Below are 23119 nucleotides of genomic sequence, written 5' to 3' on the forward strand. Positions count from 1 at the left end.
CTCCTTCAGTCATGGCTGAAGGCACATTTGTCTCTAATTTCTGCTTCCAGTGAAGCCTTTTGTTGTCTGAATAATGGTTGTGTGATGCTTTTGCACATCTTTTTCCACCTCTTTGTCTATCCTTTCTTTCTCTCTTCCAGCTATTTGTTCCATGTTTATGTTTTTTGGCTGCTTAGTCAATGCTTTCGTGCGGGACAGCGATCAAAATGGTAAACATGGATTCATGTGGGGAAACAGTGTATGGATCAGCCAGTTGAATCATATATTGCGAATCAGCTTTTTTTTGTTATACACATATTTATTCAACTTTTAGGTTGTTCGATCCGTACAGTAACTGAGTGGTCTGTCTTTGCACTTTATCTCAACTCTTGTTAAACAGTAACTCAAGCTACAGTAGTAAGAGTGGCAGCCTATGAGGTCGAGTCACCAAGGGATTTGATTATTGGTAAACATTACATTTAATTATTGCTGATTCGGGCAGTATTTATGACTCATCTGCACTCATAGGCCGGTCTGCTCTACAACTGTCCATGAGTTTAATATATCTATTCCCAGGTGGCAGTGCTGTTAAAGAGGGAAGAAGTGCTGTATTAAAACTCAGCATTAGGTCTGTTAAGAGCCTGCTGTTCTGCAGCTGGTGCTCAGCCTGTGGGATTAATTACAATTAGCTGCTGATTAATTGATTGACTACACCCTCCCCAGTCATGTTAAGCTCTCTGTAATGGTGCTAGTGGATGTTCATACTGTATGCCTGGGAGCATCAAAATGTACATGCAGCAATACGCACATGAGCAAACAGAATCAATCTCAGACTGTTTGACCTGCACCCAGACTGGTGGAGTCTTATCTAGTCTGATCTTTCTCTCTTCTCAGAGGAATGGAGTAAAAACAGATGAAGGAAGTGAAGGGCTGGAAGGTATAAATGTGTAGTGTCAGGATGGAAGACTTGTTTAGGACAGAGGATGGGGAGGAACAGGGGAGTAGGCACCAGTGGGATATTAGCTACTGAGTTGAGATGAAACAGAAGCCAAGCCTTGAGGCTAGCCCTCTCACAACATAGGATTGTTGTGTATGAATGTGAGAGAGACTGAGGCTGTGTTTGTCTTTGGAGAACATAACCTCCTCCAGGGCCTGTCTGCAAATGTTCACTAACCTTGTCCCCTCCAAAAATGGGATGTTGGGAAATATTGGAAGGGTGAGGCGGGTTGGGTGGATGACCCCGTCTCTTTCCCTCAGGCCACATCTCTTCATGCCTACCTGACTTACTGCTCATCCTTTGTCTTCTATTGTCTATCACCATACTTTGATTTTCATGTCAGATAACGTGCTATGTTCTCCTGCAGTATCCTCAACCACCACAAAACAAAATGCCTCAGATTTAAACTATTCAGAGGAGCAACCTCCAGCTGAGCTGGAATCTTGCAGCTGGATGCAGCCTAAAAATGAAAATACTCTCAGCAATGTGGTTTGACGAATGCCTTTGTTTTTTAAACTTGTATTTTATTTATTTGTGCTCAGTGTCTTACACATTGCATTACATTTTACTTTTAACATGTGAATGTTTCCTTAACTAGTATTCAGCTGCCCTCACATACAGTAAATGATAAATTCCTTAGTCACACATTTAAAAAAAACAAGGAACTGGAAACATTGAGTGACAATGATAAAGAAAAAAAATTAAGAAAACAAATCTCAGGATGAGGTTAGTCTATACATATTTCAGTTATCAGTACTAGAACTGAAAACTAATCAAATGTAAGATGGACTAAATAAACTCACTGCATTAATAGGACCATGAGAGGTTTTTTTGAGCCTTAACACATTTTTGGTTGTACGAGATTTGTTTTGTACCATCAGATGTAAACCACATCTTTGTATAAACCGCCACTAATCGGATTTGTAACAAACAGGGTTAATTTTTGTATTTTCTGACAAGCTTCACTTATAAAGGATTTGGTCCCCTTTCGTAATGCCACCAGTGCTGTCCTGTAAGAGAGCAGTAAGGAGAAGTGTCAGCGGGGAGGCGCCAAACATCACCTGGTATCCCGAGGCTTGTTCCGTCCCTGCTAGTTTAACATCCTCATCACTGCACTCCTATCGTCTCTCACCTCCCCAGGCTACTGGCTGTGTGCTGATGAAAGCGTTTGTGCCCTTTCCAGCAGGACACAACAGCTCGTCCTGGAACCGTTTTAGTGATATTGAGTTATTTGAAAAGCTGCAAAAAACAAACACGGGGTATTGCTCGGTCAAATTTACTTATATACAACTAAGGCTGCAGATGCATATGATATCTATCAAGTCTTGTTAAAGCACTGCTATAGTGGATTGCCCTCTAGTCACTGTAAACACAGTCACAGAAGCACGCAGTCAAACCTGTGTGTAATCAAACAACTGAGTTTCGATTGACTTTCAGAAGAGAGAGAGAGAGAGAGAGAGAGAGAGCCATGGGGATGATGAAGCATGTGCTTAGTCCACACTGGAGGTGATGTCATCCCAGTGCTGTGTTTGCCAACTACCAGCCCGTGGCAAATTGTTTTTTCAGGCAGCGTGTGTGTGGATGTGTGTGTGTGTGTTGCTGCTGTCAGTGCACCATCTTGCATCTCTGTGGTTCAAAGTTGTTGACATCAACTCTGAGACCTTATTACAGTGATACAGTCAGATGAGGAAGTAGCGTGAAGCCACTAAAGGGACAGGTCTGTGGCTTGTGGTTGCTACTGACTTTCAGAAAAAGACCAAAAAATTGTTCCTCTCAAATGTGTTAATCTCCCTTTTTTGCTCTCTAATATTTCCCCCTCTCTTGTTCTTGTCTTCTGATCTACCCTCTAGTCAATTTCCCTTCCCTTTTCTCACTGATCTATCTTCTATCTCTTCATCTTGGACAAACAAACACAGAGTGCTTTGTGTCTTTTTGTCTGACAACTGTGAATATGGCCTTGCCTACTTTTCTCGTACGGGGCAGTCAGTCCATCAAGTCTATAGTGGTGTGCTTGTTTGGTAGTCATGTGTATGCTATAACATACGTGGTGTATGTGTGGCAGGGTGACAGCTATTGATCAGCAAAGCAAACAGCAGCATTGATTGTGAATTAAACACAATGGTTCTCCTGTTCTTGCCCTTTATCCTGCCCTGCTCTGTGGTCTGTGTGTGTGTGTGCTTTACATGTTTGTTGGTATTCAAATGGGTGTCTTATCAAAGGAAAAACATGAAATATGTTTTTAAGGTGTTGAGCCACAAGCCTCTGGAACAACTTCAGTGCTCCTTGGCATAGATTCTTCAAGTCGCTGGAACTATACTGGGGGAATAACCATCATTCCTCCAAAATGATGTTAGTGGAGAGTAATGTCTAAAGGCCTTCAGTTGCCAAATCTTAAAATTGGCAATCGTTAAACATGTCTCTCCACCGTTTGTTTTTTTTAATATATTTTCTTTTTAGTTATTATACACATTTTTTTGAATATGCAATCATTAACAAAAGAGATACCTCAAACTAGATGCAATGAGAAAAGAAAAGTAGACAAAACGGTCAAGAGTCTGTACTTTGTGCCTTACAGATCCTTTATCCAACTTATTAGACTCGTTATAGTCAATTATGGTCACTCATAACTGATTATAGGGTCACCATTTTGACCAAAGATTTCACCACGACCAACACATCTGTTCAAAATCTAATGTAGGTGCTCGGTTGGGTTGAGATTTTGTGTCTGTGAAGGCCACAGTATATGATTGACAAAATGTAAATACTCATCAAACCATCCAGTGACCTTCATGTTCAATATGTAGAATCCTTATTTCCTCTACGCTCATTTATTTTGGTTTTTCCTTCAATTTGTCACCCAACTGTATGTATCAGTGTTTATACCATTGTGCATTTGTGAGAGAGCTCATACAGCTTTGTCCAGGGTCTATAATTAAACAAGAGTTTTCCTCAGTCAACAAGAAGCTAAATCTTCTACACTACTTGTTTTTCCCTTTAGCAGCTTCACTGCTTTGACCATCTTTTCTCCTTCTTTTTCTGTATCTCTACACCCTTTACCTCCTCACTCTTTATCCTTCTTCATGTCTTTGAGATTGTCTTTCTTCAGCTCTCAATCTCTCTTCATCTCTCTCCCTCTCATCTGCGTCCAGTGCTCAGACAGTGGAGCCGGTTGCCCATCTCCATGGTAACAGGGTGATGTTCAAAGAGGGCCGAAGCGGCTTTACCCAGCCGAATGCTCACAGGTTCATTGTCTGATCCCACAGCTACCTCGTCAGCTTGTCTGGTGGAATAACGGCTAAAATTAGGCTCCTACGCTGTTTTCCATATACGTCGACTTTGTGTTAAATACTGTTTGTTCTAAACCTCGTAATTAAGCTTTCTTTTTTGTCAAGTATTTAAAATGACAGAGCTATACAGAATACGCATTGGAATGGCACGCTATCGCTTAGATCTCAATGCTAGAGAGACACCGCTGTTTCCTGTTCCTGTGCTGACGTATATTTAAATGAAATTATCTGAATGATGTACAAAGAGGGTTGTGAAATGTGCGGAGGTGTCAGTAAAGAAAAGTTTGTGTTTGACAGTCAACCGACCGCAATGGGACTCCTGTATTCTACTTCAAAGAGAATGAACAATATGAAGTGATGAGAAGGACTGTAAATGATTTGTTGTACCATGTAAAATCCTTGAATTTGATATTCATCATTTGTGTGCAGTTGTGCATGTGTGTGCAACGTGTGTGTGTGTGTGTGTGTCTTTGTGTGTGCATGAACTCTCCACCCAACTGTTTGTGTTCCCTTTGAAGCGTACACCCAGCCTGTTTAATTAGGCTGTTGAATATTCATATGTGATAATACATATAGGCCAACGCCCTTATCCTGTGCTGGTTGCTATTAGCATTCACAACAGTGGGGACACATTAGGCTACTCCACACATATTATACAATACACATCACAGCTTCGTAGTTGATGCACAACAAGCAATTTTGTGTGTGAAACCATTGAGGCGGATGTGATGATGTGAAAGGAAGAAAATGACTCAAGGAGTGTTAAACAGATAAGTGTAGGTGTATGTACGTATGTGTGTGTAAGGGGTTGACCGAGCAGTAGGATGGATGTCATGGGGAAAGAGAGAGGAAGATGAAGCTGTGAGGTTGACGCTTTGCTCCCTTTTGAGACAGTTTTATAGGTTTCTAATCTGGGTCTGGATGAGGAAGGAGTCTGCTGCAGCTCTGCCTGTTTTTCTGCTGCTATTAATAGACAGATTTCTGAACCAGTGCTGGTTCAAGTTCACTTTTCAAGGACATTAAAATGTATTAATATATCCCGAGCAATGAAAAAGTCATGGGTTTCAGTCATCTAGACTAATATTCCACCACTTATTTTTACACATTTTCCTCTCTGCAGATGAATGGCAGTCATGTTTATGCTGGAACAATACAAGCTGATTGATTTTTATCAGGAAATAACTCATCTTTAACTGCTTGTTATCATTTTTGAAGGCAGCGTTTGTAATCTGAATTTATGCTTTAAAGCTTGTCGTCTGTGCATGAGGTCATGCGCATTTAAGTGTACATGTCAGCAGTGAGTCACTATGGGTCATCCTTTGTGTATTTATTTTTGGCCTGCAGCTGGTCCTTCCTCTTACGGCTGGTGTTTTTGTGTGAGTGTGAGAGAGAGCACAATAGTGTGGGCATGCACGTGTATCTATGATGTTTTCTCAGCCGTCGCAAGATTGCCACATATTTGGTCAGTCAGTCAGTTAGGATGTTTTAGTCAACCTTGACCCACATGTCTGCTCCTCGGACACAGTTTCATCATTTCTCGTTGGATTCATTTCTAGCTGTCTAGAATCCACATTGTTCTCTATGACTGAGCGAGCTGTCAGTATTATGTCTGAAAATTACTTCCTTGACCTGTGTTGTCACAATATACAACTGTGCACCTTTTTGAAAATATTTTCTTTTCCTTGCTCAGAGTGAGCGATGATTGTTTTCAAAGGGAAATTGCTCATTTGAGAGAAAGAGACTGGAAGAAACAGGCAGACAGACTCAGAGAGGGCAAGCTCTGCATCCCTGCCACTCCCTGCTCAGTCTATATCGTTTGAGTGACTCTGATGAATTATGGATGAGGCTATAGATCGCTGAGCTCAGCTCTGCTCCACTGACCCACTTAGAACACACATGCACACACAATTCAAATCTGATCACAACCTCCTGGGAAATATTGTCATATTTTCTCTCCACTAATAACTAGAACCATTCCTCTCATACTTATATATGTCAGTCAGTAGGAATCCTAGGAATCCTTCACTGATTCCATCTATCAGAAAGTCTCCTCTTCTCTCGGGGAGATTACCTCCACACCACTGAAACAATATTACAGCAGGCAAATAATGCAGTTGTTTGAAAATGTCCCATCGGAAATTAAATAGCATCACAGATAGGCTTAACACAGATAAAAACACACATCTTTCATTGTATGATATTATCTACCCTTAACTCCCACTTTTTCTAATCTCTTCTCATAATCTCTCGACATATCATATAACCATAAGGGTTACAACATTTGCCGCCCTCACTTGTGCCATTTCTGCTGTTCATCTTTGACACATCCTCCCTTCCTCCCTGTGTCAGCCCACGAGGCACCTGCGTGCCTTGCTTTGAGTTCCACATCAGGTCTGAATAAAGTTACATAAGGGGCTGCATGTCTGTCAGTGAAAGGAGTGATAATAGAAGAATGTAATAAAAAAAGAAGAGAGGTATTGACAGGAAACCTGTCAGGAAATGGTTGCAGACCAGTACCAGTCAATTGTCCATACAGCAGATGACAGACTGTGTGGCACCTTTTGTGCTTTAGCTCCCCCTAGTGGATTGAGACTGTAGTTGGTTATAATACTCCAGTAGACTTTAAGAGTTGTTGCAATATTGTTTCCTGTTTTTTTGTTTTGATGTGTTTACCCGCTGTATTCAATATGGCGGTTGATATTGCGCATTAGAAATGGAGCAGAATGAGAAAAGCACTCAACTTTCAAACAAAGCAGAGCAGAGTTTGATCATGTCTCAACTCTAACTTTCACTAGGGTCATAGGCCTTTCCCACAGCATGCATACAGGCATCTACTGGACACTTAAATTGAGCTGGGCCATCATTTATGCTATTTATTACACCTGTGCTTTTCATACTGTGACAGTAGAGTCAAAATGTACGCTGTCATAAAGGCCAGAGTGAACTCTAACCCATGTATTTCCTGAGTCACCATTTCAAAATGAAATGGAAATAACGGTATGATTGTGAGCATAGTTTTGGAGCCTCGGTGCACGAGATAGCCACCATTGTTTTGTTAGATAATCTGGACGGCCAGTGAGAGAATGCCCTCTAAGATTCTCATTAGATAATAGCTGTTGAGCGCTGATGAGAACTTCATATTAGCCAAATGCCATTCTTCATTATCTGTCCTCCTGTTATGAAATGTACTGCTTCCTACTGGCCTAATTCACACAATGGTGTCTCGCTAAATCTTCCCTAACTTTGCCCAGACTTCAGTAAGTCTGTTTTTAAAGTGGGCAGTGAGGTCAGTGTGGGGCTGTAATGTATGCTATGGGATTTGAGTGGAGAGGACAAGAAAAACTGAGAAGGGGCCAGACCGAAAAATCTGTCATGGCCAAAAAGCTTGGACTGATTGTTCTAGATCCATCATCTTCCTGCTTATGAATACGCTGGCAGTGTGTTTGGACCAGCATGCTGTCCCATGGTACTCTGGGTATTGTGTAGCATCCAGCCAGACGAACTCTGCATTTTGGGCTAGTGCCCTTTCTCTTTCCATGTTGCATAACCAGGATGGGTTGAGTATAAACAGACACAGAGCCAACAAATACCAACCACCACTAAACATTGTCTGTCTCCACGTACCCTCTCTGTTCTCTTTCATGTACACAGTCTGTTTTCCTTTACATTCCCATTCTGTTTCCCTTTATGTACACACTCACTGCTTCACTGTACATACACACTTTGTCTCACTCCATGGACCCACACTGTCTCTCACACATATCATATCATCACCTGCACATTGCCTCTCATACCTATAATGGAAAAAACAGAAGAGCAGCATAGTTGAGAGGTTGAAAAAATGTGATGATGACATATTGGCTGATTTTAACATAAACAAATAACATAAGTAAACAGAAATTTTTATTGAAAGAATTGTGACTACAATCATTTGTACGGAGCTGGACAGAAATTACTTCAGAATACCTCAAACCTATGTTTGGCATTTCTGCACCGCAATTCTTGTTACTTACTGGCCAACATATTTGCCAATATGGATATATTTGATATATGCTGAACAGCCCTGATGATTTTATCAGTCTAACTAGGTCAGTTGGTATGCTGTGTACATGTATTTTCCAATGTCTTCTCCCTACACTTTCAACATGCATAAACAATACACCAAACAGATGTGCTACATTCACTGTCAAAGGTTCAAATATTATACTGTACCTTAGCGAAGCCTTATATTGTACAAGTGCACCATATATTCATGAACACTTACTTGTATCTGGCTGTCCTAACCTTAGATCAGCTATAACAATTTGATGCTTCTTCTTTTATAGAAAGTAATTCCAATGGAAACAGTTGACAGTGAGGTCCGTGGATTGTCCAGAGTAACCGGGATTTTTTTTCTGGAAAGACATGTCACTGTTTAAGTTGTTCATATGTCATTCTGCAATGTCTTGAGGCCCAAAAACGAAATCCCAAGTCAAATATCTCAAAATTAAGTGATAAAATTAGGATCTTTTTTGTGTGATTTGGATGAATCAACATTTTAAACATACAGAGTACTGATCTAGATACTGCCTGAGGAAGAGCCCCAAGCTAGAAACACATTGCAATCCAGAGTAGCTGCAGATCCAAGCCTCCTCTGTGCTCTTTATGTCACTTAGTGCCTGCATTTGTGCACATATTGAGCATATTAAATTCTCTCACCTTTTTTGCATTTCACAGCTCCCCTCTGTTTTTCCTGTGCGAACATACAGTGTACCCAAATGCTACTAACATGACACCAACATGCTTGAACAGAGGTCTGATGTTATCACTGTTATCTGTTTCTAGACAGGGGACTGACAAACATGAGACTGAGAACACTTAATTGTTTGGGTTGTTGTTATTATTGTTTGTTTGTTTTCCTTCCTGCCTGCCTGTTGTAGATGCCAATATTGGAGTTGGCTACTAAGATTCTTCACGCCCTCTGACCTCACTAGTCATAATGGCCCCTGTGTTTAAAGTGCCCAGTGGTTTATGTAACTGCTAATAGAGCCATTGATTATACAGCAGCTTAGACTAGGGAGGAGGACTGGACAGCCAGGGTTGGACAGGGGGCTTCTTTTTATGGGGAAGGTATTGTTCAGAAAGGCCTGAGCCCCGAGTCACGGTTGTCTCTTCTCTCAGGCTTGAATTACCCCCAGTCCGTGCAGACAAAGCTCTCGCTCTTCTGCCTTTACGTAACCTCGCACACCCCTAAAACCATGCCACAGCACACCCCATCACAATTTACAATCACATAGAGTGGACTGTGGTGTTGTCACTGTAAAACAATGGTTAGGTTAGTTGGTTGGTCAGTTGGTTGTATTCTCCACCTTAAATCTGTGTATATTCTCACTCTCTTTCATTTTGTAACATTGCTTTCATGGATATAGTGGTTTGACTGGGTCCATATAAGGGATCAAGAGTGTGTTTGTACATTGTATATGAACTACCACCTAACACTACGCTAAATTTGACCACAAGTTTTGTTAAATCTAAACATAGATATAAATTTTTGGGGGAAAAAAAACAAAACAAAATAAGTCTTATAAAATCATATGGTGAATAGCTTTCACTTCTAATTTAATGCAGGTTTTATGTTTTACTCTCACTCTATATGTGGTCCAGTTACATCAGAGCCAGTCTCTTTGCTGTCTCTTCTGGATTCTCCCAGAACATTTTGGCTGTGTGGGCCGGCTGTGGTTCAGAGGTAGAGCGGGTCATCCATTAATTGGAAGATTGGCGGTTTGGTCCCCGGCTTCTCCAGTCCACATGTCAAAGTGTGCTTGGGCAAGATACTGAACCCCAAATTGCTCCAGAAGGCTGTGCCATCAGTGTGTGAATGAATAAGCATCTGAAACTCGTCTTGATGAGCAGGTTAGCACCTTGCATGGCATCTGTGTATGAATATGTGTTTGAATGGGTGAATGTTGGCATATAGTGTAAAGCACTTTAAGTGGTCGGAAGACTAGAAAGGCGCTATATAAATGCAGTCCATTTACCATCTGTGTGGCACTCGCCTGGCCTCAGTTCAGCACCAGGCTCTGTCCTCAGAATGACAATGAGTATTATGTATCATGAGAGTCCTGTTGCCTCTGTCCACTGGCTTAGGAAACATCTCCACACAAGTTGTTCTCTACGCCTTCGTGTATGAGCTCATCGGCCAGAGCATTGTCCATTCAAAATGTACAGTACCTCTGCTGTCAAACCAGAAAACCAGAAAAGTCATTTGAAGCCATAGTTTTATGTAAAACATGAGATTTTTCATACATTTTACTGGAGTAGTTTGATACAAAACGTTGGCAATACTGAGAGCTTCAAAACAGTCACATTTCACCTAAAACATTACAAAGGTAGAATTAGCAATAAATGACAAATGGCTCTCATTTGCATCCTAATCAAGTACAAAATGTTCTCTAAAATATGTAATTGCTGTATCTTAATTTCAACTGCTTGTCTCCTCATAATACTTGATTTCAACAATAATACCAGTGTTTGTCTTTCTTTTTGTTTTGCATGCAGCCCAGCCCACACATGAAATACATAGATACAGGTTACTACTGTATAATAGACACAATAGATCAGTACAATCACAAACTAAGATTGACAGTTTAGATCTGTCAATCTTAATTTATTTACTGGTTACTGTAACAACATCATTTACATAGGTCAATTATTTTTAGTGCTTGCAGTGTAAGAAAATATTCATGTTTAAAGTAAAACTCCAAAATGTGTAAAGTCAAATGCAGGCTAACAAGGCCTTAGAACTACTTTTTATTGAGAGAATGACTGAATAGTTCTCTAAAGCCATTTATCATAATATTCTTTGTCTTATAGTCCATATAGTTTGTTATTTATGTTTTATAGAAAAATTCAGTAAGATTGTAACAATTTCAAATCATTTAAATAAAATGCACTGAACAGTCATCAGCCTCAATGTATGCCCATAACATTTTTTGAATGCAATATTGCGCTACTGGTGCTTTTTAGACAATGAATTTTGGATAAATATCATTCTGTGTTCTTGTTCATTGTAATAGAAGTTCCTAAACTATGGATCATATGATACTATTGTAGCTTTAAGTGCAACTGTCATTGTGTCATATAATGAGATAAGCATGCCTGCTCTGGATTGGCTGTGTACATCGCCAGCTCAGCAGGTCATGTCCTCTTAACAAATGCATGAAATGCATGCGTGTATAAGTGAGTGAGAGAGAGAGAGAGATCTTGTAAATGTGATGTATTCATCAAATTGGGTCATTGTTTTGTCTGCAAGGAACATCTGTCTCAAACCCATTAAATGAGACTGAGACTGGAATTATAGCCATTTTTTTGCTGACCTTGTTTTCACATATATTCTTGATAGTCTTACACACTCACATATAGATTGATCCACTGTAAGCGCCATAAATAAATTTAATGCAACTTGTCTTGGCAGGTTGTAAAACTCAGATCCTACATGTGTCTCTGTAGCCTTGTCACCATTCAACTCTATATTTCAATGGAGAATAAAACAATAAAAAATGACATCTAATGAATGATATCTTTGGGCAGTCAGTAACAAGATGTGTAATTATTCTAAATCTTACCTGACAAATTGTACCAGTGTGTCTGAGATTTCATATTTAAGTTGAATATTTAATCCTAATTCATTTTATTTAATTATAGTGCCCCATTAGGCCTATTATTTTGTATTTTTCAAACTCTGAAGTGTATTGCAAAGATTTATCATCCTTCCAAGAATTCTATTACCATCTCAGTTAACACATAGCTACCATTCATTTCTGTCAATGTAAGTAATACCTAAGGCAAGTCACAGCTGTTCTCTCTATCCCTTAATTTTGACCAGCTAATGTGCCACGAATATGGTAAAACTGCCCTTGAGGCTTACATCTCCATTTTCTTTTTCTTTTTGGGCATCAGTCACTTGTCAGGACACGAGTATACACCCCTCTGTGAATTAGTCATTATGGAGCCACTCTGCTATTTGGGGTATGCTATTAAGGCATGCGACCAGAGAGTGTTTAAAGAAGTCCTGAGTCACCCTGAAAGATTGAGTATTCCTGGACTGACAGAAGCTGCTGGGGGGCCACATAGCTGACATAGGAGACTGTGACCTCAGGCTGGAATGACACTTAGATGTATGTCACACACTTATCTATGTAATGCATTCATCTCTGAAGGGAAGCTGTTAGTCAGAAGATCCGGTGTGGGATTCCCCTATTTGACTATTGATTGATAGTTAAGTCATCAGTAAAAAGAACACCTTATGATGTGTGTCTTCAAAAGGCTGAAAAAATATACAGTACCAGTCAAAAGTTTGGACACAATAAAGACCATTTCCAGTGAAGGGAAATAAAGGGAATATAGCTTTGGTGACGTGCAGCTTCAGAATAACTGACACTGTTTTGCAATGCTCTGGGCTCAGACTTAAAACCACTGACGCTGCCATGTGCCCCTTTCATTCAATACCGGGGTCAAACCTACACATCACACACTCACACTGCCCTCTGAGCAAGTTGGGTTTGTTCTTACATAAGCAGCCTTTTCCCTAAATCCTACCCTCTCTCTCTCTCCTGGTCCCCTAACTCCTCCCGCTTTCTCATTAAAGCCTGTATTCATGCCCCCCCCCCCCCCCCCCCCCCCCCCCCCCTCCCCGCCTCCTCTCGGCTCCTGCACAGAAGTCTTTAGCAGCCCTTGTCCTGCCTTACCCCCTACGCTCCCCGCTTTGCTTTTTCTCCCTAATTGGTTTGTACACTTTTGGAAGTGATGGCCTCACAAACACCAAGATTTTGTCATTAAAACCAATGAGGCTGAGCTCGTGAAATGGTGCTTGTGGCAGCATTTGAATGTGAATTTGCTTGTGTTTAAATGCAGCGAGGGTGACCACTGAAACTTTTTTATGATGACCCCAGTTCGAAATGAGAATAACCACAGGGTTGTAGCCGAAGTGTATAGTTTCATATTGAAGTGACATTTTACTAATGAACTGTTACATAATTTAGCGCTCACAAACGTGATAACCATGCTGTCGCTGTGAAATTGCAGTAGAATATTACAAAAGCTACGTCCAAGCGCTTTTTTCCACAGTGGATAAGTAACAGTGACGCGGTCATACTGTAGGCCGTTGTCATGTGTGCACACATGCAAAGTTTTGAATAGCAGCTTTGTGGTCATCATATGACTGCATAATCTGTGTAATCTGGGTTTTTTTCTTGGGTGCATGTTTTTTTTTTTCTTCCACCTTAAACTAAAAGTGTCCACTCCTTTTCATCTACGTGTTTCATGTTATACAACCCATGTGTGAAAAACACTCGAGACATTTCTGAATGCCACCTTAAGCACAGTTCAAGCGTTCAAGATGTGTTAATGGTCAGGAAGAACACTCGGTCCAGCCCTGTTTGTTAGCAGGCTCCAGAGGGTGATTCATTATAGCATGATCACTCAGGAAACTGATTGGCTGTGACAATCAAACTGTGTTATAATTGAAGCGAGGGAGTGGAAGATTTTTTTTCTCCTTTCTTTCTGCCTCAGCTAGCCACTGTTTTGGGGCTGAGCTGGCCCAGAAACTCCAACAGAAGAAAAGCCCCCCTTCTCCCCTCGTGAAGCTTTCTCACAACCCCTCTCTCCTTTGCTCCCTCTCTCGCTCCGTCTCCCTCTCACTGACAGCTCCTGGTGGGCTCTTTTTTCCCTGTCTGCTCCCTCGCTCCCCTCACATCCGTCCTCTGGGTCTCTGCCTCTCTTTTCTCCCTCTGAGGATTTTATGCCCGACGAACTCTTTGAACAGTTAACTTCACAGTAAACTCTTCCTTCTTTTAACCCTGCCTTCATCCAGCCCTGGAAGTTTTCATCCGATTAACTGCCTCAGCTCTGCCACCCCAAACTCGCATCAGACTGACCCTTTGCTCCAGAGGAGTCCTTGTTCTCCCGCTAATGCAAGCTGTCTGCGGGAGTCGTGCTCGTTGAAGCGCATGTGTGCGTGTTCCATAGGTTCTCTGGCGGGTGCTGTGTATTGCAGAGCGTGTGTTAGCACTGAAGCGTGGTCATGGGCTTTGAGGAGCGGCTGCTCTGTGAACCGGCAGCACAACACTCTGTAGACTCTGCGACTATCAATAGTCATGGTTCATTGCTGGAGGGACTGAGTGCTCTATGGATTCTGGATATCCAATCAAGCCAACAGTAATTCCTAAGAGTCTCTACTTTCTTGTTGTCAAGTGGAGTCTTTGTTCAGTGGACTTTGAGTCAAGTGGACTTTGTTTGGGAGAAATGTCCTGAGTGATGAGTGGTCTCCCAGGGCCACACTCTTCCCCACTCCCTCGGCTGTGTGGTTATCTCCCAAGGGACACACAAACAGAGCGACAGACCAAACAGAATTACAGTCCAAGCCGTTCACATGCGTCTCCCCACCATGGAGGTCATCCTCAACCTGGTAACTGCTGACACCCCCACCACCGTGAGTCTCTGCCTGTATATAGATTGTTTGCTCATTGCTGTCATTTTACATCATTTATGTTTTGGGGTTTTGACTCATTTTAATCACTTCCTCAATGATTCAACCCTATGCCGTCAATCCAGTACATTTGTGTGCATTGATATGATGTTAGATATCTCCTCACCTGTTGAAACGGTGTGTTACATAAAAACCTGTGTTTCGTAACTAAATATGGCAGCGTGTCAAACCCATAAAAGGCGTTTCAAAAATGTAGAAACCACAAAATCTGGTATGAGACCATTCTCTTAGTTTAAATAAGGTTTTGTTTTGAAATCTTTGGTATTGAAAGTCTTTGTTGTGATAGTGGGGGCCTAGAAAAGCGGCCTCAGTGTTTTTTTTTCTCTTTCTCCCCAGACCTGTACCCTCAGCGGCTGGTGTATGTTGCTTTCTTTTGGATGTGAAGACGAAGGGCTTTTCTCACACCCTCATTCTTTAGCAAATGTACTGGCAGGCTGTGTGTCTGTCTGTCTGTCTGTTTTGCATAATTATTAGTGCAACTTTGTGTTGTGTGCCAGTTCATGAGCGCATGTGTTGAGTAAACTGCCCCTTGTCCAGCATTACATGCAGTTATGTAATTTTCCATATCTGGTGAATGGGCTTCATTGTTGCCACATTGGATCCCCTTAAAGAAAACAAAAAGCGGATTTCCATTAAAAACATTGCTTTTGTGTCAATTTCAGCACTACGTAATTTGGCATGCCTGGATGGGAACTGAAACCATGTGGAAATGAGAAGGGGGGTAGCAGGAAAAAGATTTATGGTTAGATATGGCACAGATTTCTCACATACACTGATTTTTTAAAAAAACTAACTAAATAACAATAAACTAAGTGCAGCTGCACACTCCATGGACCCATACACACTGCGCTGCCTACCAACGTCATGTCTGCTCGACCACCAAAACCGCACACCATCAAGCACAAACTGATAGATAGATCTGTTTAATAAAAGACCTCGGGATCACTCAGTACTGTCATGTTGTTGCTATGACAACCATGTTCACTTTCTGATACCCAGACTGCAGGTCTAAAGATCAAACCAACTAATCAGGAGTGTGAAGTTCAGTCAGTCAGAGCTGATTGGCTTCGAAGGCCAGCAGAGGGTGAGTGATGAAGTCAGACTGATACAACCGGTATAAATGCAGAGGAGACATCCATAATGCAGAACAACTCTTCAAAAGGTGGACGGATCACGGACTTAGGCACAGCTCCGAGCGTTCACTTTAAAACCCTGTTTCCTATGTCCACCGTGGATCCGAGGTCTCGTTTCTCATGGATATTGGACTCTGTAGATAAGCAGGGTTGGAGAGCCAGCTAGCTCAGCCTACAGCTGCTAAAACCGTGATGTACCGTGACATATCAGCTCTGCACCTGAAGTTACAGTGTCCCTGTAGCATCATACTTGCATCTTGGTACGTTAGACCGCTGCTTTACCGTAAATGCAAGCTGACATCACAGGAAGCTCACAACCTTTCAGCAGGAATGCGAGGCATAACAACCAACAAGGTACTGTGCTTTTGCACTCACACGTAGAAATAGAGAAAACTTAACCTCGACCGTAGAAGACATAAAGGTTTTCTGTGTAAAAGATAATAGAAAGAGGGTGACAAAGCTTAGGCGTTTCAGACCAAAATGTTTATATCCAAAACAATCATAATCCACAGCTCAGTGCTGTGGTTTATGGTTGCCATGTTTACACTAAATACTCTTATTTAAAAAGTATAAAAGCTGTCATTTATTACAAATATTATTCATTTTTAATCATGCTGTAAAACTCCATACATCTTTAAACAATATGCAGCAGTCAGAGGGGAGGAAGCGGGGTTCAAATTCCACTCACCCTGACCTGGTCAGGGTGTAGATATCCATCAGTGTGTGACAAGAGGTTTAAGTCTGTTAGTCTGTTTCCACTCTTTGTCCATCAGAACATCTCGACATTAACTGAACCTTAATTCACCTGAGTCATCTGACAAAACAACAAACAAGACTTAGAGGAGAATAAAAGGCAGGGAATGCGTGTCTGAATCTAGAAAGCTGAGAGACCCACCCCCCCCCCCCTCTCTCCAAAAAAAGGAAATGTCTTATGACAGCATCAGTCCATTTTCTGTTCTATGACCTACATTGAATAGACAGACAGGAATTTGGGGCATATGTGTATTCAGTGTGGCTGAGAGGGATTGATATGGGGCAGTACAAGATGTCCTTGTTGCGTGTATCTAATTATGAGTGATGCATATCTAACAACATTAGCCTGGTAATGCTTTCTAAATGCCTTTTTGTGTGAGACGTATGGCCGTAGGTCTGAGTGTTTAGGTTTGGCTTGGCTTTTCTCAGGCCTCTTGTGGATCCAAGGTAAGTCAGGGTTGCCCTTTCATGGCTCTAACCAGCTTTGCTTGGATCAGGGGCTGTTGCACAACCAGGCCCACCAGCAGGCGGACCCAGTTTGGGACATAGGTGGGGAGCAAGAAAAGTGTCCTTCAAGAATGTATGTGTCTGTGTGTGTGCGTGCATGCAAGGAGCCATGGGGCAGGTGACAGGTCCAAGCAGGGCCTTTGTCTTTCCATCTAACTGATAAAGTCTAATCAAAGAGAGAGATTAAGCAGCCCCCCCCACCCTCGTTTACAAACACACACACAGATTCCCTCATTAGACTACACATTCTCCAGTGATGCAGTGCCTGTCGCTCCTTGCTTCAGTGGCTCAGCACATCAACATGTTTGGCTCTGTTAACCCTGGGAAATTAGCCTAATCCTTCAGCTCACCATCTTTAATTACATGCATGATTAGTCACAGAAAAACTGGGCCATTTGGGGATGACACTGATCGTACAGACAATTCCAATTTGTTCACTGTCGGTAACCGGAACTCTGTATCTGCATCAGAAAGCCAGAGATGAAAACATTGCTTTGCTATGTGTGGTATGAAAACGGTATCTATGGTGAGCCAGTATGAAAATGAGATCATAACTGAGCAGGGACCAGTCATAGAGAATATATGAGCTGTAAAAAAAGAGTCTTCCATGGTCATGGAAATCACCTGATCGACCAGCTGTGTGTGGTTCATTTACATAATTGAAGAACTCTGCTGACAGTGGATTTTAAGTGATCAATGAAAGGGTGTTGATTTGGTGCCAGTGTGTGCAAGTCACCAGGCCTTCTTATCACAGTTTATAAAACCTCTATCTGCTCTACATTACAGGGCACTTTAGTTCGTAAGGTTGAGTTGACTTGTCCTTTGCCCTCTTTATCTATAACTTTTAGTCACATATTTGATTATGCAGGTAACTTACTAATCTGTGAGACGAGAGCACAACTGGAAAGTCTTCAAGTTTACTCCAGGGAGTTCACATTTGAGTGTCATGAGCCCCTCATTCATTCTTGCCCACATGAAGCTATTAATAGTGTTTTGTTTATAACCGAGAGCAGACCAGGTGCTGCTCTGAAACGTCATCTTCTTAGTTCTCTACTGTGCCAGCCCAGCAGGCTATTCTAGTTCTCTTGATTCATTCGATCTCCTTGGCTGCCCATCAAGAGGATTTAATAATGATTCGACTTACTGTACATAACGTTTGTCAGCTAAATTGACCCAAGCAGTTGTGGGCCGTCTTCTGTTTAATGCTGTCAGTAGTCAACACACACACACACACCGCTTCGTTTTAAAGCTAAATTACCAATTTTTTTAGGTTTCCAAGTATTCAGAGGAACATGCCCTAGGTTAAGCGTGTATGTCTGGCAAAAGGATGTCAGACTGGTTTTTCTTGCCCTCCAGTATGCCTCGCTATTGGCTGGCACAAACACAGACTGGGAGTTGATGTAGTCTCACATTGCATCCCAGACTCCCAGTCTGCCCTTTTAGCCTCTTGTTCAACTTGATTATAGGATTTCGCTTCACACATTTAACTGTCTGATCGCAAATATTTGTTAGCCTCACCCCTGTAATCATTTTATTTTCCAACACATTGCGAAATATATCGGAAAGCGAGCGTTTGGGATGTTTGTTTTTGTGGTTTGCTGTGGGAGTTTGTGTTGTGTTCCTCCATGTAGTTCATTCAATTTTTATTTAGTTAAAAATGGCATAGATAAGATCGGTCATTATTAGTCATATGCACTTATGCATATATGCACAGGGAGTTGCACTACCTGTATCCAGAACATAGTAACAGTCTGACCAGTATAAGGATAGTTTGTCGTCCAACTCTTTCCTGTAATAACTATATGTTTGAGTTTGCTTGATACATTTGTTTACCTGTGTATTTGTATCTCCTTTGTGAGTATATTGAGGGCTACCTAGAACCAAAAACATTTCCTTGTATATGTCATTTTACTTGAACAATAAAGTTAATTATTAGCTTTATTATAGTGGTAGTATCAGTTATAAAGTGTTGCCACAGTATTATTATTTGTTTGTGAATTTTACTGGTCTCTCAGTGAACCTAATGCAGTAAAAAAAAAAAAAAAAAAAGTCCCTGACTGAGCAGCTATTTGTGCTCTCAGTGGGGATGATTGACGGCTGCCTGCCGTGCAGCTTAGAGGATGATGTCATTTTTTTAGCTGTGAGGGGAGGGAGGTGAAGGGGGCGGGGCTTCCCGCTCTGCCCAGTTGACTGAGTTTCAGGTGCGCTTCAACTTTCACAACAAGACCGGCGAGTTGTCCGGCGAAACTTGAAGGGATCGGCACGGAGATTACACAGACCAGGATTGAGCTGTTTAACTTCACCAGAGTGTCAGGACAGATGAAAATACACAGCTCGTCTTTACTTTGTGGAAAATGCACTGGGAACAATTTCTCCGTTTGACTAATGGAAAGGTGAGCGCCGCTTTTTGCGCACGTTGCGGTATAAAAACGCTTTTGTGGCAGAAAATGACTTATCAAAGAAAGCTGGTTTTAAGTAGTTTGTCTATACTTAAAATCACCTGGGAGAAATAAACTCTTAACAGGATTTGTGGTTTTGTCCCGGATGCGTTGTGGTCTGTGTTGTTGACTGTGGTACCTGTCATCAATTAGTCATGCCGTTGCTCACGCAAATGAACCTCTAGTGCTTTTTGTTTTTACCTGTCATGGTGTGGTAATACCGACAAGCCTAGTGCATAGGAAGTGATTATGTGTTGCCAGTAGATCTCAAGGTGAAAAACTGTAACTCTCTCCCTGGTCCCCTGCCTTTCTGTGTCCTGGCTTTGCTTCTGAGCCCCCATGGTGCGCTGTCAGGTTCAGCTGCTTATTTTGTGTGCATGCTCAGTGATGAGAAGAATATTTTGATCACAATCCCCCTTGAAGCATGATTAGCTCCAGCAGTAACACAGTGTTCTGTGTGTTCTTCCCTGAGGTGTTTGAGGAAATGAATCACATCTTCTGTCTGTGATTGCAGGTGCTAGGTTCATCATCCCCGCAGGGTGGGTTTATCTAGTTTTTATGAAAATACAGGAAAAACACAATTTAGATAGTGTCTTTGATTTGTACACAAATGCTTTGTGGCCTGTTGACAAAATCAGGTCACTATCTGAAAAGGAAACACAGACAAATAGTCGTAATCTGTGAAACTGATGTAAACAAAAATCTAATATCCTGTCAGTCTTGTCCTATACTACCTGAAAAGAAAAAGACAGAGATTTAACCAAAGAAAAAGAGACTTGTGATAGATGGATTTACATCTGGCTGTATTAAGTTTTGTATGGATGTGCTGTAGATTATGAAAGTCATTGTTTTCGTGTACTTTCTTTTCTTTGTAAATCCCGTATTGCAGAAATATTACTGCGCGTCTTCCTCTTCAGAGAAACTGACCGCAAGTGGCCTTGTCAACTGACTCAATTTGCCCTCTTTCCAGGCGACTGGCTGCAGAAATGCAGAAGCCTTAGTTTTCAGTGTGTGTCAGCAAAATGACTAAGAAACCTCAATATGCAACTCACACTTTTTCTTCCCTGTTTTTCCCCCCCTTTTATTTTCCTCCCGAATCCCTCATTTCCTCCTCTGACCCTTTACCTACTCCAATCTCCCTCTCTTTTCTTTTCCTGTCTCCTCTCTTCAGATCGACCGGCTGGAGGTGAGCGGATTGGGCCAAACACCCCTGGCTGTGTCATGTGGGGCAGACAGTTCATACTCGACGGGTGAGGATGGCACCCCAGACCCTCAGCGTACCAAGCAGGCAATCGCCCAGCTGCAACAGAAAATCCTCAAGCTCACAGAGCAGATTAAAATCGAGCAGACGGCCAGAGATGACAACGTCGCCGAGTACCTCAAACTGGCTAACAATGCCGACAAACAACAAAGCACACGCATCAAGCAGGTAAAATTAAGAGTTGTTGCACTGTTGATTTGGATATTTTGTTTACAAGAGTTATATAACCCGGGTAACTAATTAGCTCATATTTCCAGCAGGCTGTTAACATTATGTGGCAATCAGTGCATTAACATTAACCTGTTTGTTCAGTTTGTTTGTCCCTAGAGGAAGGGAGGGAGCTTGCTATCTATATTTAAGTGTTGTAGTCTAATGTTAATTTCCCCGACTTAATGAAAACCTGTTCTGTGACCATCAGGTTTTTGAGAAAAAGAACCAGAAGTCGGCACAGACCATCCAGCAACTACAAAGAAAACTTGAACACTACCACCGGAAGCTGCGGGAGGTGGAGCACAACGGTATCCCTCGGCAGCCCAAGGATGTTTTACGGGACATGCAGCAAGGCCTGAAGGATGTCGGAGCCAAAGTCACGGGCTTCAGTGAGGGTGTGGTGGACAGCGTCAAGGGAGGCCTCTCCAGCTTCTCCCAGGCCACCCACTCCGCTGCCGGGGCTGTCGTCTCCAAACCCAGGGAGATTGCCTCACTGATTCGCAACAAATTTGGCAGCGCTGACAACATCCCCTCACTCAAAGACTCTCTAGACGACCCCTCGGTGGAAGAAGGTGTGACAGGGACTGGCGGACGTTCACTGGGCAGTGCTGGGCATCACCTCCAGTCCAGTCCCAAGTACGGTAGTGAGGACGACTGCTCTAGTGCTACGTCGGGCTCAGCGGGGGCCAACAGCACTACTGGGGCTCCTGGAGGCCCCCCCAGTTCTAAGGGGAACACACTAGAGAGAAGTCAAAGCTCCAGCCTAGACATGCTGCTTCAGGAGGTGCAGGAGCTGAGGGAGGGCCAGGCAAGACTTGAGGAGAGCCTAGACGGCTTGAAGACCCACTATCAGAGAGACTACACAGTTGTTATGCAGGCACTACAAGAAGAACGCTTCAGGTACTGATCTCTTAAAGTAGAAATATGAGAATGTGTTTGTGGACTGAAATCATTCCAGTTTAGTAGAGGAAATCCCCTAAAAGTCCAACACTGTGTAATCAGGAAGCGCTTCTAAATTTAGAAAGATATTCCTGAACACATACTGATCGTTTATATTGTTATCTGGTTATGCATCACCATAGGCAACACTCGTTCTACATGCTCTAGAGAGATTTTTTATCAAAGCTAGCACACAAAAATTAAAAGCGAAACTTTGACCATGACCTTATCTACATGAACATGTACAGCTTACATACAGATAACTGCTAAATGCTCAGTCTCGGCAGTCTTTTTATTATTTTCCCTCATAAACAATGACTAATTTTGTTGCTTTAACAATTTTCTTAAGAATTTAGACTGAACTGTATATTAAAATGTTACTATCCTCAGCACTGCATGTAGCAGAATGTTAGTTCTGTTGTTTTGAGACAGCAGTTTACATTTAAACTGAGCTCTCCACAAAAGTGACAGACACACCTGCACAACTCACAAGTGTCCTCTAAGTACAAAGATCTTCAGTGTTATTTCAAACCTTTGCCCCGGCTCTGCGTATCTGGTTTTAAGTCTCAGACGTCTTTGTGAGGCTTCTATTTTTGTTTTGGTCTGTCTGTGGGCAGTTGGCCTTAAAAACACGCTGACATTCCTCCACAATGTTCTGACAAGAGGGTGCAAAGATTAAGGGGGGCATTTAAGAGGCCGGACAGTGGAAAGGCAGGGAGATAAAGTGAGCAGTAACACAGTAAAAGAAACATGAGCATTTTTCTCCCTAAAATGTCCAGAGCCCTCAGTGTTTGTCCTCTAAGACTAAAATAATAGCCAACAGAATGACCGCTTAGGAGCTCTTATCAGCCTGCCCACTGGGAATAATCATATAAACTGATCATGTTGCTAAATTGCTCCTCAGGGACTGAATTCAATTTTAACATAACCCAGAAATGCATGAAACATGACTGTCTTAAATAGGGCTGCGATAATTATTTTCACTGTTGAAGAATGTAGAGCTGAAATGATCAAGAAAAAAACTTATTTTGATAGTCGATTAATCGTAATTTAAGCAAAAATGCCAAAAATTAATTGATTCGAGCTCCTC

The 23119-nt window shown here is 41.9% G+C and overlaps 1 protein-coding gene across 8 annotated transcripts in view; it reads left to right on the forward strand.

The window, feature by feature from the left end:
• tmcc1a (transmembrane and coiled-coil domain family 1a) overlaps nt 1-23119 on the forward strand; it is a 43742-nt gene that overhangs the window by 16320 nt on the left and 4303 nt on the right. For 6 of the 8 annotated variants that reach the window (XM_067592627.1, XM_067592619.1, XM_067592620.1 and 3 more), the window contains 2 exons: nt 20791-21048; nt 21299-21990. In XM_067592627.1, the coding sequence (XP_067448728.1) occupies nt 20791-21048; nt 21299-21990 (950 nt within the window). Of the gene's footprint in view, nt 1-13946; nt 14732-19382; nt 19575-20790; nt 21049-21298; nt 21991-23119 lie in introns of those variants that run through there. The other 2 variants (XM_067592623.1, XM_067592624.1) reach the window with 2 other exon arrangements.

This window comes from Thunnus thynnus, chromosome 6 (genome assembly GCF_963924715.1).
Source record: "Thunnus thynnus chromosome 6, fThuThy2.1, whole genome shotgun sequence".
Classification (NCBI taxonomy): domain Eukaryota; kingdom Metazoa; phylum Chordata; class Actinopteri; order Scombriformes; family Scombridae; genus Thunnus; species Thunnus thynnus.